At 41.5% G+C, this 16,333-nt stretch overlaps 1 protein-coding gene across 1 annotated transcript in view; it reads left to right on the plus strand.

The window, feature by feature from the left end:
• Positions 1-3,111: 3,111 nt before the first annotated feature.
• The window catches only part of slc7a5 (solute carrier family 7 member 5), an 88,737-nt gene continuing 75,515 nt past the window's right edge, over positions 3,112-16,333 (plus strand). Inside the window, exon 1 of the mRNA XM_060838061.1 lies at positions 3,112-3,899. Within this exon, the coding sequence (XP_060694044.1) occupies positions 3,332-3,899 (568 nt within the window). The 5' untranslated portion in view covers positions 3,112-3,331. The remainder of the gene's footprint in view (positions 3,900-16,333) is intronic.

The following is a 16,333-nucleotide window of genomic DNA, read 5'->3' on the forward strand; positions in this document are numbered from 1 at the left end:
GGTCGAGCGGGTAGTAGGAGGATCTGCCTTCGAGTTGGCGTCTGGCTTAAGCGGTGTAGAGGTCAATGCGCCAAATTACCAATGCATCCCCTTTATCTGCTGGTTTGATGGTGAGGTTGGGATTGGAGCAGAGGGAGTGGAGGGCTGCGCATGAGGGTGAGAGGTTGGAGTGGGGGAGCGGCGTATACAGGTTGAGGCAGTTAATGTCTTGGTGGCAGTTGGAAATGAAGAGGTCGAGGGCCGGTAATAGGCCAGAATGGGGTGTCCAGGTGAATGGAGTGTGTTGGAGGCAAGTGAAGGGGTCCTCAGAAGGTGGGCGGGAGTCCGGATTGTAAAAGTAAGCTCGGAGGCAGAGGCGGCAGAAGTGTTTGACGTCACGGCATGTATTAAATTCATTGACGTGTGGATGGAGGGAGATAAAGATAAGGCTTTTGCTGAGGACTGATCGTTCGTACTCAGTGAGGGGAAGGATGGGGGGAATGGTGAAAATTCGGCAAGGCTGGGAGCTAGGACATGGCGTAGGGTGGAGCTGGGAGTGGGGGCGGAGCCTGTGACTGGAGTGGGTGTGGTAGTTGGGGGAATGCGGTGGAATCATGAGCAGGGTGATGTTCCCCTCAGGTTTCTGGGGGGCGGGAAAGGTGACAGTGGGATCTGTGGGGTGTGTGTCGGCAGAATGCAGGTGAGTGGAGTTGGTGGGGGCGGAAGTGGTGGTGAACACGGCAGTACAGCGGGCAGAAGTTTTAGCGGTCAAAGCTCACAGAGTGATTAGATTCCCTACAGTGTGGACTCCCCATGACCATTCATAGAGTCATAGAGTCTCAGACCATTTATTGTCAAAAATTTGAAAACCTTTAATTTTAATTTACTCAAAGACTGAGCTTCCAATGCCCTCTAGGTTAGAGAATTCTAAGGCTTCATCACCCTCTGAATAAAAGAGTTTCTCACCTCGGTTCTAAATGGCATCTCCCTTTTTAAATTGTTCTCTCTAGTTCCAGACTCCCCAGCCAGGAGAAACATCTTATCCGCATCTATCATGTGCATCCCTTTTAGTATTTTAGTAAGTTTCACTTAGATCACCTCTCATTTTTTGAAACCCTAGAGAACTTTGTAGTTTGCATCACATATAAACAGGAAGGTTTAGCACACTCGCCTTCATTGCTCAGTTCTTTGAGTATCGGAGTTGGGAAGTAATGTTGAGTTTAGACAAAACACTGGTGCGGTGTCTTTTGGAGTACTGAGTGCAGTTCTAGTTGCCCTATTATAGTGAGGATGTTATTAAGCTAGGGACGGCTCAGAAGAGATTTACCAGAATGTTGCTGGGTATGAAGAATTGAGTTATAAAGAAAGGCTAGATCATTCTTCACTGGAGAGTGGTAGGTTGAGAGTGACCTTATATAGGTTTATAAAATCTTGAGGGGTATAGATAATGTGGATGATAGGTGTCTTTTCCTGAGGGTGGAGGATTTCAAGACTAATGGAGATATTTTTAAGGTGAGAGCAGAGAGATTTAAAAAAGACATGGGGGCAAATCTTTAAAATAGAGGCAGGTTCATATGTGGAATTGATGGATGCAGGTAGAGTTACAATGTTTAAAGAGACTTAAATGAGTACACGAATAGGAAAGGTTTGGAAGGATATGGGCCAGGAGCATGCAGGTGGGACTAGTTTGGTGTGATGTTATGTTCGGCAGGGACTGTTGGGACCAAAGGATCTGTAATCATGCTATATGACTCAATATCAGGCTCAGGTTATGCAATTCGTTATGTAGGACAATCATACTGTCTTGGGAACAAGCCTGGAGAGCCGTCATTGCACTCATTCTAAGGCAATAATATCTTTCATGAGGTAAGGAAGCCGAATTCGGTCCAAAAAAAAATCAGTCCTCCTTTCTGAAAAGCGTCATATTCACCCATTCATCTCACCAGTACATCCTGCATGATGCAATACCACTTCATCATCAGTTCGAGCATCGCAAGGAGTCACCCTCTTGTAGTAAACTGAATTGCATAAAGTTCGCCAAGTGTGGTCTAATCAAGCTGCATACAACTGAAGCAAGACTCCTGTGCTCACTACTCCTGTGCTCAAATCTGCTTGTGAGAAAGGCTTATATTCCATTAGCCTTCTTCATGGCTTGCTATACCTGCATTTTAGCCTTCTGTGACTTAGAGACTAGAAGGACAAAGGCAGTAAATACTCGGAGACAGTAACAACAGTGAGTTCCCCTTCAAGCCACACACTCTACTGACTTGAAACTATATCACCATTCCTGCACTGTCACTTGGGTTGAAATGATTAGATTAGATTCCCTACAGTGTGCAAACAGGCCCTTCCGCCCAACAAGTCCACACTGACCCTCCCAAGAGTAATTCACCCAGACCCAATTCCCTCTGACTAATGCGTCGAACACTAAAGGCAATTTACCATGGCCAATTCACCTGACCTGCACATCTTTGGATTGTGGGAGGAAACCAGAGCACCCGGGGGTAACCCACGCAGACACGGGGAGAATGTGCCAACTCCACACAAACAGTAGCCCAAGGCTGGAATCAAACCTGGGTCCCTGGTGCTGTGAGACAGCAGTACTCACCATTGAGCCACCATGCCACCCCAAATCCTGCAATTCCTTTTCTAATAAGACTGTTGGCATTGCTAAACCACATAGTTTATCACTGCTTTTTCAGAGCAATTAGGAATGGGAAATAAATACTACTCTGTGCTTACATCCCATGAGAGAATAAAGAAAAAAGGTTGGACCTCATAGGTATCTCTTTCAAAGCTTCAAATTGTTTCCCTTTTTACAAATGAATAATAGCGAGTCTCTGTAAAATGTCATTTGAATGATCCAATATCCCAGCGATTTCTGGTCCTGCATATGTATGTACATTAAAACCAAACACTGTACATTTTAAAATATTTGTGTACATATTATTGTACAAGCTGGATGTTCCTCAGATCTAGGAAACTACGGGCGACCACATGAAACGATAATTGAAATACAGGTGTACATTTTCTGTTGCATCAGACAAACACGTGCCTTCAGTTTACTATAAGAGAGCGACTCCTAGCGAGGCTGGAAGTGATGATGAAGTGGTGTTGCATCATGCAGGATGTTCTGGTGAGATGAATGGTGAATATGACGCTTGTCGGAAAGGAGGACTGATTTTTTTTTGGACCGAATTCGACTCTTAAAAGCGAGAACCAAGTGAGATCGTATTCAGTTGTACAGGGGCGGCGGTAGCGGCTTTGCAGATAAAAACACCGCACTGGAAAAAGGACTGGGCTGCATTAAAATAGCATTTCCTAAAAGCACTGGGACTGCGCTTCTGTTCACATGTCTAACCTGAAGAAGAGAAGCTTGGTGAAGGAGCAAGGGGAAACAGATGGTCAGGTGAAGGACAGTATGTTAACAGCACATGAGAATGGGGAGCCGGGGCTGTCTCCGGACAGGGACAGCTTCCCGACCACCCAGGAGCAAACAACGGACTCGGACATGGTCCTGAAGCGAACCATCACCCTGCGGAGCGGCGTGGCCATCATCGTGGGAACCATTATCGGCTCGGGGATCTTCATCACACCGACCGGGGTGGTGCGGGAGGCGGGCTCGGTGGGTTTCTCCCTGATCATCTGGGCAATGTGCGGCGTCTTCTCCACAGTCGGGGCGCTCTGCTACGCCGAGCTGGGCACCACCATCGTCAAGTCCGGCGGCGACTACGCCTACATCCTCGAGGTGTACGGCTCAGTGGTGGCCTTCCTCAAGCTCTGGATCGAGTTGCTCATCATCCGGCCCAGCTCGCAGTACATCGTGGCTCTGGTCTTCGCCACTTACATCATCAAACCCGCCTTTCCTGACTGTGCGGTGCCCGAAAATGGAGCCAAGTTAGTGGCTTGTCTCTGCATCTGTGAGTATACAGGCAGCCGCTCACACTCAGCAAGGGAGGCAAACGTGCTTTTTAAACAATGTTCACAATGTTTTAACTCTTGGTAATGGCTTGCAAATTTAACTTCATTTGGAACAAATATCAGCAATGGACGTTTTGATCAACTTTAAAATAGCGCAGTAGATACATTACTGTGTAATGGAATATGTCTAGTTACGACATTATAAATACAGTTCCCTATTGCGCTATGCTGGGTGCTTTTTCATTAACCTTCCCTTTTACGAAACGGGCGCAATGTTTTAAATTGATTTCATTGCAGTTTCTATTCTTAATCGCATTTACAACACATTGCTGCGCCATACCGCGTGTTCTGTGATCATTTCTTGTTTCTCTCCGAACACGTGATCACCATTCTGTATTTGTTCTTTTTTGCAACGATACCTTCAGATTAATTTCTCCGGCTTGTTTTCTCGCCCGGTGTGTGACTTTTCTAATGAACGGTTACTGTTTGCCAGAATCCAAACCGGACCACACGCGTCCTTCAAATACGTTCTCCCTAGCTCAGTGAGAGATTGTCAGTATGAATATTCTTGAGGCCTCCTGCCGGTGGCGGGCAATGTAAGATGTAACAGTAATTGGGTGCATAACATATCATATCTTATTTGTAAAAATCTATAAATGTCGTACTAATTGATTTTGATAATTCCTAAAAAAACATTATTAGGTTATAGTCGCAGTAATGTGTCGCACGGATTCGGAATAGGTGTCAATTACAATCTGATTATTTAAAATCTTTTTCAAAAACGTGGTCTCAGTCTTGCAACAGGATATTGCTGGAAGAAAAATAAAATGGAATGTTAATATCATTATGTAAATTGTGCCCATGAGCTTACTTGAGCAGCAGTTGTTTATTGGGGTATAGTTCCATAGTCACCAGGAATACTCTGGAACCTGTCCAATTTGAGTTTGAGCAATGAAATTTGGTGGAATGTTAGGGTGGAGTCTAGTGAGCAAAATCACAAAAGCTGTACCGCAAAAGTGAGGACTGCAGATGCTGGAAACCAACGCTCAGATCAAGAGTGGTGCTGGAAAAGCACATCAGGTCAGGCAGCATCTGAGGAGCCGGAAAACTATATTCTACTTATGCCAGTGCTGTTGTCGAGGCTTTTTAATTCCAAATAGTATACAAAAGAATAACAAAACTTGTACCTTCTTTAGTATATCTTAATTCTGCACTGAAGTTGCCAACTCCCAGCTCAAAAGAAACCATCGGATTTTTCTGTATTGTATTTCATTGCAAGCTCTGTCCTTGAGCTTGGTTATGTAGAAATTGTTACAATGTTTCAGCCAAACATCTGTGCAGCTCCTGTTAAAGTTTTAGACAAGAAAGCTTCAATCCAACTTACATCCTCAGTTTTATGTGGTAGGAGTTGATATCCATCTAACAGTTGAAGTTCTGTTCTAACCTATTTTCCTTTTTTTTGTTAATAGAATTCCATTAGCTCTCCAAATTTGATCAGTTTTTTTGGTACTTCAATTTAATTTGTTTTATGTTATTAGTTATTGCATCATCTTCTAAGTTGAGCAGTTAGTTTGCTTAAACGTGACGCTGGAAAAAGCACGGCAGGTCAGGCAGCATCCGAGGAGCAAGAGTCAATATTTCAGTCTTGAAGGGTTCTGCCCGAAACATTGACTCTCTTGCTCTTCGGATGCTGCCTGACCTGCTGTGGTTTTTCCAGCACCACACCTTATCAACTCTGATTCTCCAGCATCTACAGCTTTCAACTTTCTTGAAATTAGTTTGCTGTTGAGTTGTCCAATATCTCACTTGGTACATTGCCTCAGTAGGGAGGAGTAGTAAATAACTACTCTTCATGAGTGAGAAAGAAAGAACATAACATTACTATTTGCTGCACGTTGAAAACCACTGGGAGAAGTACAACTATCAGTATATGTCAATACTTTACAACAAGAAGAGCCTGGATTTACGTTGTGCCTTTCACAATGAAAATGTTTGCAAACACTTTATAGTTAACTGCATACTTTTGAAATGTAATTGTAATGTAAGAAAACATTTTGTACACAGCTAGGTCCCACAAAATCAGTGAGACAAGTAACCAGATCATCATCTGTTTTGTTAATATTGGTCAAGAAATACAAGTTTATTTGGACACGGTAAGAAGTCTGAAGTGCCACAGGAAATCTGATATCCACCTGCGAATGAAGGTGGCCCTCGGTTTAACATCTCATTAAAAAATGGGGTAGAGTTCCCCTTCTCACATAATCTTAGAGCATCAGAATGTACTACATTTATTTCTGACACTGCAGCATTTGTTCCTATGGAGTTAGAGGCAGATATCCCATCAATGAACAACACTGCATCCCCACCACTTCCCTGCCATCTGTTTTGATGTTGAATAATTACATCCACAGGACTCTTGTGCAGATGATTTTAGTCATTTAACTCTAAAATTCTTGAGTATAATGGAATTTGATACAAGGGGAATGGTTAAGAACGTGGGACTGGGATAACATAGCAATTACAGAAATGTGGCTCAGGGATGGACAGGACTGGCAGCTTAGTGTTCCAGGATACAAATGCTACAGGAAGGATATAAAGGGGGTCAAGAGAGGACTGGGGAGAGGTGTTTTTGATAAGGGATAACATTACTGCTGAATGTAGGGAGGATATTCCTCGGAATACATCCAGGGAAGTTATTTGGTGGAACTGAGAAATAAGAAAGGGATGATCACTTTATTTGGATTGTATTAAACACCTCCGAATTGTAAGCGGGAAATTGTAAGGGAAACAAATTTGTAAGGGAATTTCAGTTAGCTGTAAGAATAATAAGGTGGTTATCGTAGAGGATTTTAACTTCCCAAACACAGACTGGGGCTGTCATAGTGTTAAGGGTTTAGATAGAGATGAATTTGTGAAGTGTGGATAAGAAAATTTTCTGATTCAGTATGTGATTGTAGCTACTAGAGAAGGTGCAAAACGTGACCTACTCTTTGGATATAAGGCAGGGCAGATGACTAAGGTGTCAGTGGGGGAGCACTTTGGGGCCAGTGACCATAATTCTATTAGTTTTAAAATAACAATGGAAAAAGATTGATCAGATGTAAAAGTTGAAGCTTTAAGTTGGAGGAAGGCTAATTTTGATGGCTTTAGGCAAGAACTTTCAAAAGCTTTTTGGGGGCAGATGTTTGGAGGTAAAGGGAAAGCTGGAAAATGGGAACTTTTCATTAATGAGATAACAAGAGTCCAGAGACAGTATATTCCTGTTAGGGTGAAAGAAAAGACTAGTAGGTGTAAGGAGTGCTGGATGACCAGAGAAAATGAGGTTTTGGTTAAGAAAATGAAGGAAGCATATGTAGAGACAAGAGAGATCAATGATTCCTTAGAGTATGAAGGCAGTAGGTGTATACTTAGGAGGAAAATCAGGAGGGCAAAAAGGGGACATGAGATAGCTTTGGCAAATAGGGTTAAGGAGAATCCGAAGGGATTTTACAAATACATTAAGGACAACAGGACAACTAGGGAAAGAATAGGCCCCCTCAAAGATCAGCAACGCAGCCTATGTGTGGAGCTGCAGGAGATGGGGAGATACTAAACAAGCATTTTGCAATAGTGTTTACTGTGCAGTAGGACATGGAAGATATAGAATGTGGGAAAATAGATGGTGACATTTTGAAATATGTCCATATTACAGAAGAGGAGGTACTGGATGTCTTGAAATGCAGAAAAGTGGATAAATCCCCAGGACCTGATCAGGTGTACCGTAGAACTTTGTGGAAATCTAGGGAAGTGATTGCTGGGCCTCTTACTGAGATATTTGTATCATTGATAGTCACAGGTGAGGTGCCGAAAAAATGGAGGTTGGCTAACGTGGGTGCCACTATTTAAGGAAGGTGGTAAGGAAAAGCCAGGGAACTATAGACCAGTGAGCCTGACATCAGTGGTAGGCAGGTTGTTGGAGTAAATCCTGAGGACAGGATTTACGTGTATTTGGAAAGGCAAGGACCGATTGGGATAGTCAACATGACTTTGTGCGTGGGAAACATGTCTCATGAACTTGATTAAGTTTTTTGAAGGAATAACCAAGAGGATTGATGAGGGAAGGGCGATAGACTTGATCAATATGGACTTCGGTAAGGCTTTTGACAACGTTCCTCATGTGAGATTGGCCTGCAAGGTTTGATCTCATGGAATATAGGGCGAATTAGCCATTTGATACAGAAGTGGCTTGAAGGTAGAAGACAGAGGGGGTGCTGGAGGGTTGCTTGTCAGAATGGAGGCCTGTGACCAGTGGTGTGCCACAAGGATTGGTGCTGGGTCCACTGCTTTTTGTCATTTATATAAATGATCTGGATGTGAGCATAGGAGGTATAGTTAGTAAGTTTGCAGGTGACACCAAAATTGAAGGTGTAGTGGACAGTGAAGAAGGTTACCTCAGAGTACAATGGGATCTTGATCAGATGGGACAATGAGCTGAGAAGTTGCAGATGGAGTTTAATTTAGATAAATGCAAGGTGCTGCATTGTGGAAAAGCAAATCAGAGCAGGACTTATACACTTGATCCTGAGGAGTGTTGCTGAACAAAGATTTTGGATTGCAGGTTCATAGTGTCTTGAAATTAGAGTTGCAAGTAGATATGATAGTGAGGAAGGCGTATGGTATGCTTTCTTCCTATTGGTCAGAGCATTAAGTGTAAGAGTTGGGAAGTCATGTTGTGGCTGTACAGGACATTGGTTCGGCCACATTTGGAATAATGCATGCAATTCTGGTCTCCTTACTATTGGAATGATGTTGTGAAATGAAAGGGTTCAGCAAAGGATGCTTTTACAAGGATGTTGTCAGGGTTGGAGGTTTTGAGCTATTGGGAGAAGCTGAATAGGCTGGGGCTGTTTTCTGTGGAGCATTGGAGGCTGAGCGTTGACCTTATAGAGGTTTACAAAATCAAGAGGGGCATGGATAGGATAAATAGACAAGGTCTTTTCCCTGGGGAGAGGGAGTTCAGAAGTAGAGGGCACAGGTTTAGGGTGAGTGGGGAAACAAATAAGAGAGACCTAAGGGGCAACTTTTTCACATAGAGGGTGGTGCATGTATGGAATGAGCTACCAAAGGAAGTAATGGAGGCTGGTACAATTATAACAATTAAAAGGCATCTGGATGGGTATGTGAATAGAAAGAGTTTAGAAGGATATAGGCCAAATGCTAGCAAATTGGACTAGATTAGATTAGGATATCTGGTCGGCATGGACGAATTGGACTGAAGGGTTTATTACCGTGCTGAACAACTCTAACTCTGACTCTAAATGGCATTGTGGCTGTGCTGTATCAAGTCAGTTGAATCTGAACTTTGACCCAAAACCTCAAGTCCTTCAAATACAACTCCACTCCCTCATGTATGTTGGTAATAAATAGCTGAGTAAATGTAGTCTGCAGTGTACAATAACTTTAGTTCTAAATTATAGCTGTCAATAGCAAATTCTAGATCAATTGGCTTTGCCAGATCTGAGTGAACTTCTCATGCTTAGCTACAAAGTTTCAATTCACTATTAACACACTGGTGACAAATAAAAGCTTGTGAGTTTTTGAAGATTTAGTTGCATTCAAATAAGGATAAAATATCTGAGAACAGTGGTTTCTTCTGTGTTTCTTTTTAATTTTTTTTTATCTCCTTTACTGAAGACATCAACTCATTGCTGATTACCATTCATGGTTACCAGTAGCCTCCTCAACTAAGCATTTATGTTGCGTGAGATGAAGTAGTTCATGTTGATAGTCTATTAACCTGGGAGACATCATAACTGGAGACATCATTTTCCACGTGGCTCCACATCATTTTCCTTGCCCGTCTTACACATGCACATACTTTTCAACCAACTCACTTTCATGTGGTCATGGGCAACAATGGGAGTTTTTAAGTTGTCCTTAACCCCAAGGCATCTATGAAGAAAGGTTTATTATGATGCTTTCACTCATGACTGATGCTCAGTTCTTGAGTATGCAGTTTGGCAACAACATTGAATAAAAATTCTAATGCAGTGTGTTTCATAAAATGCTGCATATAATCATTGGAAGTATAATTTGAATTGTATTATATCATACCTGTTTGATGTCAGTAGATTTTAATCATGCACAATGTGGAAAGTGAAGCTGTAATTTGTTACAACAGACTACTATTAATAGATGCTATCCAATGATTTGGACTCAAGTCAGCACAGTGGATGACTGTACCATTTCTGAGGAATTTAACAAGGATACCATTTGTGTTCCTGTTAACTAAATAATACCTTACTGCACAACATACAGGAAACATGGTTTCAGAAGGCTGCATCTTGTGTGCCAGAAGCTATTGAAAAAAAATTAGAGATTGCTGTTCTTGTATGAGAAGAGAATTTCTCAAGGTAACGTATGTTATATGAAGATTGTAATGTTTACAAAAACAAATGGAGAAAACTTGCTAGCTTTCTTTTATGAATAATCCCTTCTAAAGACTATGTACAATATTTTATTGACTTACTAGGAGAAATATGTGGGTAAGATTTTGATCCATTAATAAACTGCCGACATGCACAAATTTAAAATTGGATCCACAAGTTAAGATATACAAATGTATCTTGTAATCTTCTTTCGTAGATTAAGTGAAATTATGAAAATTATATGGAAAAATGTGATTTTAAATTGGGTCCACAATGTTGTGGTTTTGTTCGCCGAGCTGGGAATTTGTATTGCAGACGTTTCGTCCCCTATCTGCATGACATCCTCAGTGCTTGGGAGCCTCCTATGAAGCGCTTCTGTGATGTTTCCTCCGGCATTTATAGCAGTTTGTCTTTGCCGCTTCTGGTTGTCAGTTCCAGCTGTCCGCTGCAGTGGCCGATATATTGGGACTCAATATACCGGCCACTGCAGTGGACAGCCGGAACTGACAACCGGAAGCGGCAGAGACAAACCACTATAAATGCCGGAGGACACGTCCCAGAAGCGCTTCACAGGAGGCTCCCAAGCACTGAGGATGTCACCTAGACAGGGGACGAAATGTCTGCAACACAAATTCCCAGCTCGACGAACAGAACCACAACAAAGAGCACCCGAGCTACTAATCTTTTCACAAACTTTGGGTCCACAGTTTTACATCACACTTTCCTATATAATTTGTATAATTTCACTTCATCTATGAAAGAAGATTACAAGGTACATTTGTCGTATCTTAACTGATCCACAGCTGCTTCTGGCTGTAACAGATGCATTTTTGAAGTTCAAGAAACCAAAAAGTGCAAAAGTGAAGTACTGCAAAGAAACAAATGTTTCCGTAATAAGGGGTTTCAGAGCTTTGTTCTATATTTCGAGACTTGCTTGTTAGGAATTAAACAGTCTTATTAAAATATTGTGAATTCAGTTCTGATAGGCGTGGTAAGGTAGACTTGTCTGATGCAAGCCTAACCTTATCTTACACAACAATCTGCAATTATTAATAATGCAGAATGATCAGCAATTTTATAGTTTCATAGTAATAGAAGCAAGAGTAGGCCATTTGGACAGTTGTGCCAGCTCCGCCATTCATTAAGATTATGGCTGATTGATCCATCATCTCAGCTCCTCCTACCCGCATTATCCCATAACCCTTAATTTCCCTATCATGCAAAAACCCATCCAACTGTGTTTTAAATAGATTTAATGAAGTTGCCTCTACTGCTTCCTTGAGCAAAGAATTCCATAGATTCACTGCTGTCTGGGAAAAGCAGTTCCTCCTCATCTCTGTCCTAAATCTACTCCCTTTAATCTTGAGGCCATGTCTCCTGATCCTAGTCTCACCCAGCAGTGGAAACAACTTGCCCGTTTCTATCTTAGTTATCCCTTTCATAATTTTAGATATTTCTAGAAGATCTCTTCTCATTCTTGTAAACTCTAGCGAGTAGGACTAGGGGACTTATCTACCTTTAGACCCTCGTGTTTGCTCAACACAATCCTTTGAGTGGTAACAATTGAATTGAGGTCCTCCCCTCCCATTGTATCCTTAACATCATTCTTTGGCATATCAGACACATCTTCCAGTGAGAAGACAGACACAAAATAGCTGTTCAAGGTCTTGGCTGTTTCAATATTACCCAATTTAAATATCATCCTGCAAGGGACCTATGTCCACTTTAGCCATCCTTTTTTCCATTTTATATATTTACAAAAACTTTCCTACCTGTTTTTATATTCTGTGCTAGTTTGCATGCATAATCTGTCTTTTCTTTATTGCTTGCTTTGTGATTGTTTGTTGCTTTTTAAAATTGCCCAATCTTCCTGTTTCTTTCTACTCTTGGCTACTTTGTCAGCCTGAGCTTTTAATTGGATGCCTTCCTTTAGATTAGATTAGATTAGATTCCCTACAGTATGGAAACAGGCCCTTTGGCTCAACAAGTCCACACTAACCCTCCGAAGAGTAACCCACCCAGACGCATTCCCCAACATTTACCCCTGACTAATGTACCTAACGCTGTGGGCAATTTTGCATGGCCAATTCATCTGGCCTGTACATCCTTGGGCTGTGGGAGGAAACCCGAGCACCCAGAGGAAACCCACGTAGACATTGGGAGAATGTACAAATTCCATACAGTCACCTGGGGCAGGAATCAAACTCTGCTTCTTGGCATGGTGAGGTAGCAGTGCTAACCGCTGAGCCACCATGCCACCCTAACTATTTCCTTAGTTATTTAAAACTGGCTCTTCCTTCCCTTGCTACCCTTGTTTTTGACTAGAATATGCTTACCTCGATCATTGTGAAGAATCTCTTTTATAAGTCCACCACTTAACTTGTGTTCCTAGTCTATTTTAGCCAACTCCTTCCTCATCCTATCATAGTCTCCCTTGTTTAAGCATAACACCCTGGTTTTAAATAATAATATTTTACCCCCCTTTGTATACAAAACTTGATGATGCTGTGATCACTCTTTTTGAGAGCTGCTTAACTACGAGATTACTAATTTTACCTGTCTCATTACACAGGACCAGATCTAAGATTGCATGCTCCCTTATAGGTTCAGTAACATGCTGTTCAAGAAAGTTATCATGGATGAGGTTGAAGAACTCCCCTTCAAGACTTCTTCTACTGACTTGATTCGGCCATTCAATGTGCATGTTAATTTCCCCTGTGACTATTGCTGTTCCGTTCTTGCATGTGTCAGGTATTTGGTTGATTGCCTGTGCTACTGAAGCATTAGCATTGGGTGGCCTGTAGACTACTCCACCCAATGACTTCTCTTTGCTGTTCCTGATCTAGACCCAAATGGATTCAGTATTTTGCTTATTAGATCCTATATTGTCTCTCCTTATCACCCTAATCTCATTTTTAATTAAAAGGACAACCCTACCTCTCTTACCTTCCTGCCTATCCTTTCTAATTACATAATACCCTTGGATATTTAATTCCCACTCATCACCATCCTGCAATTAGGTTTCTGTAATGGCAACTAAATCATACCCCTTTGTACTGATTTGCACAACAAGACTTTGTTACGAATATAGTCATAGTCATAGAGATGTACAGCACGGAAACAGACCCTTTGGTCCAACTTATCCATGCCGACCAGATATCCCAAATCAATCTCATCCCCCTGGCCAGCACTTGGCCCGTATCCCTCCAGATGCCCCTGAGGTTCCTTTCAAATCTTTTTCCCCCTCACCCTAAACCTATGCCCTCTAGCTCTTGACTCCCCCACCCCGGGGAAAAGACTTTGTCTATTTATCCTATCCATTTCCCTCGTGATTTTATTAACCTCTATCAGGTCACCCCTCAGCATCTGATGCTCCAGGGAAAACTGCCGTAGCCTATTCAACCTGAAAATGTGGCAAAATGCTTTAAATACTGGATTCAAACTGAATAAGTATAGAACACTTCATCTTATGAAAAGGTTTGATGTAATGAAATAAATTAATGTGACCACATTATATGAAAATAATTTTTTAAAATGCTAATTTTTGTTCGTGATGTCCACATCCCATGAGGAAATAAATACTTTTTAAAAAATACAATTCTGAATATAAAGTGCCAAGAATTATTCCTTACACTTGTAGTGACATCATAGTAAAAATGCACTCTTTGTCACTCTTTTTAGCCATAAGTATATAACCACTAGTGGTGAGAGAATGAAGACACAGGCAATTCAGTGGATAAAAATAGTTTCGGGAAAAAAAGAAACGTCATCCTAATTGGCCTGCTGTTCTCCCATAGTGGACAGAATTCAAAATAAATTTGAATTCTAATTTTTTTTTACACTTTTATATCTAATAATAGATATAATAATAGGGGCGGCACGGTGGCACAGTGGTTAGCACTGCTGCCTCACAGCGCCAGGGACCTGGGTTCAATTCCCGCCTCAGGCGACTGACTGTGTGGAGTTTGCACATTCTCCCCGTGTCTGTGTGGGTTTCCTCCGGGTGCTCCGGTTTCCTCCCACAGTCACAAAGATGTGCGGGTCAGGTGAATTGGCCATGCTAAATTGCCTGTAGTGTTAGGTAAGGGGTATATGTAGGGGTATGGGTGGATTGCGCTTCAGCGGGCTGGTGTGGACTTGTTGGGCCGAAGGGCCTGTTTCCACACTGTAAGTAATCTAATCTAATTTTACAGTGGAACTCCTAGTGTAGGCTGATCATGCTGGATGTACCCAGTCTTCAAATTAAGGCTCTATACGACCACCATTGTTACTATATAACTTCACTATGATAGTATTGTTTACATTCATATTTGAATGTAATCAGTTCATAAAAGTCAGGATTATGGAATTGGCACTGAAATACATTTACAACTTCTGATTTAATTATCTATCACAATCCAGCTTTTCTTCACCTAAAGATTACATTGGTCTTAACTCCCGGATGCAATGCCACAAGTAAGAGCTTTGAGCCAAATTTAATTGTATCATTTTGTTTTGAAGTCAACAGAATAATTTGAAGTAATTGGATCATTGCAAAACTGTACTTTTTGTTCAGTCAGTGGAAGCTTGGCTCAATGACAGCATTCTCATCTCTAAATCTAGACAGAGAGATCAAACTGAGTTCCAGATTTGAACTGGCAATAATATTGAAGACAGCATGTATTTGTATGGAGGCAGAATTTTTAAAATTGGATGTTAATCTGAGTCACTGTTCAGTCGGTCAGTTGTTTGTAAACTATTGTATATAATCTGAATGAGGACAAGGTGCTCCAGTGCTTTGATTGCTAGTCTTTCCTCAATAAACATCACTATCGTCACTGTCTAAATGCTTATTAATTTCATTACCTATTTGTGGAACATGTTGTGCCAGTGGATTACCGTTTTTGCCTGTACAGCAGAAAAGTTAAATTAAATTAGTACATTACAGCCTTTCATATGAGGGCTCCCTTTCATCATCCTTTTTCTTCAACTGAGGACTTAGCTTTATACTCCTCTTCCCCATTACCATGCTTGACTAGAACTTCTCCCACAGCATCATTAACTGAAACTATACCTGTGTTCCTTTGCCTAGAGACTTGCAAAGTATTTTTAGTATGTTTTCTTTCTTAGATTTCCAGGGTCACTTGGGAAGGTGTGAATGGACTGGGGGTGTTTGCAAACTATCCAGTTGATAAGAGATTAGAATTCTGTGCACGTGACATCACGTAACACCTGAAGATTACACTTTAATAAGAATTTGAAGACTTTAAACTTCAGTTATACACTGTAGAAATTACGTACTGAACATGTAATGATTATCATTTCGATGTTCTAAAGTGAAGACCACAAAGATACAGGTCATTCTGCTATAACACAGTAGTTGCGTTCCTCTGAAACCCTGTGCTATTGAAAATCGAGCTGTGGAAAACCACCAAAGAAAATTGCAGTCTCGGTGACTGCTATAATAAATCATTATACCCTTTAATTAGAAAATTTGCATTATTCAAACACTATCCACAATTTGCATTGCCGAAATGCACATTATACCAGAATATCCTGTATGACATAAGAAGGGCAGAGTTCATGTCCAGGGAAATTGGAAATTGCCAAACTATGAGACTATGCCGCTTGTAACATTCAAAATAAATCATTTTGAAATTATGTTTGCCCTCTCATCACTGCACTGCCTCCTCAGTGTTCTTTGCTGCTCCATGACTCTCCATGCTGCTGCTTAATGCTTTGTGCTTTCTACCTTGTGTACGCTTATTCTGAATGTTTTTGATCATGTGAGATGAGCCACCAGCTTTGAAAAACTTGAATTCTTTTGCTAAAGTATAATGTATATAAAGCAGTAAACTGCAAAACTGGAATGGTATTATCAGTGGGAGAGGCAAATCAGCTGAAAAAAACTGAAGGTGGTGAGGGAGGGGGGAGGTGGCAGGGTCTTGGCCGAGTGGTATTATTGCTGCAGTGTTAATCCAGAGACCCAGGTCATGTTCTGGGGACTCAGGTTTGAAACCCCCCACAGCAGGTGGTGGATTTGACTT

This window comes from Hemiscyllium ocellatum, chromosome 17 (genome assembly GCF_020745735.1).
Source record: "Hemiscyllium ocellatum isolate sHemOce1 chromosome 17, sHemOce1.pat.X.cur, whole genome shotgun sequence".
NCBI classification, from domain to species: domain Eukaryota; kingdom Metazoa; phylum Chordata; class Chondrichthyes; order Orectolobiformes; family Hemiscylliidae; genus Hemiscyllium; species Hemiscyllium ocellatum.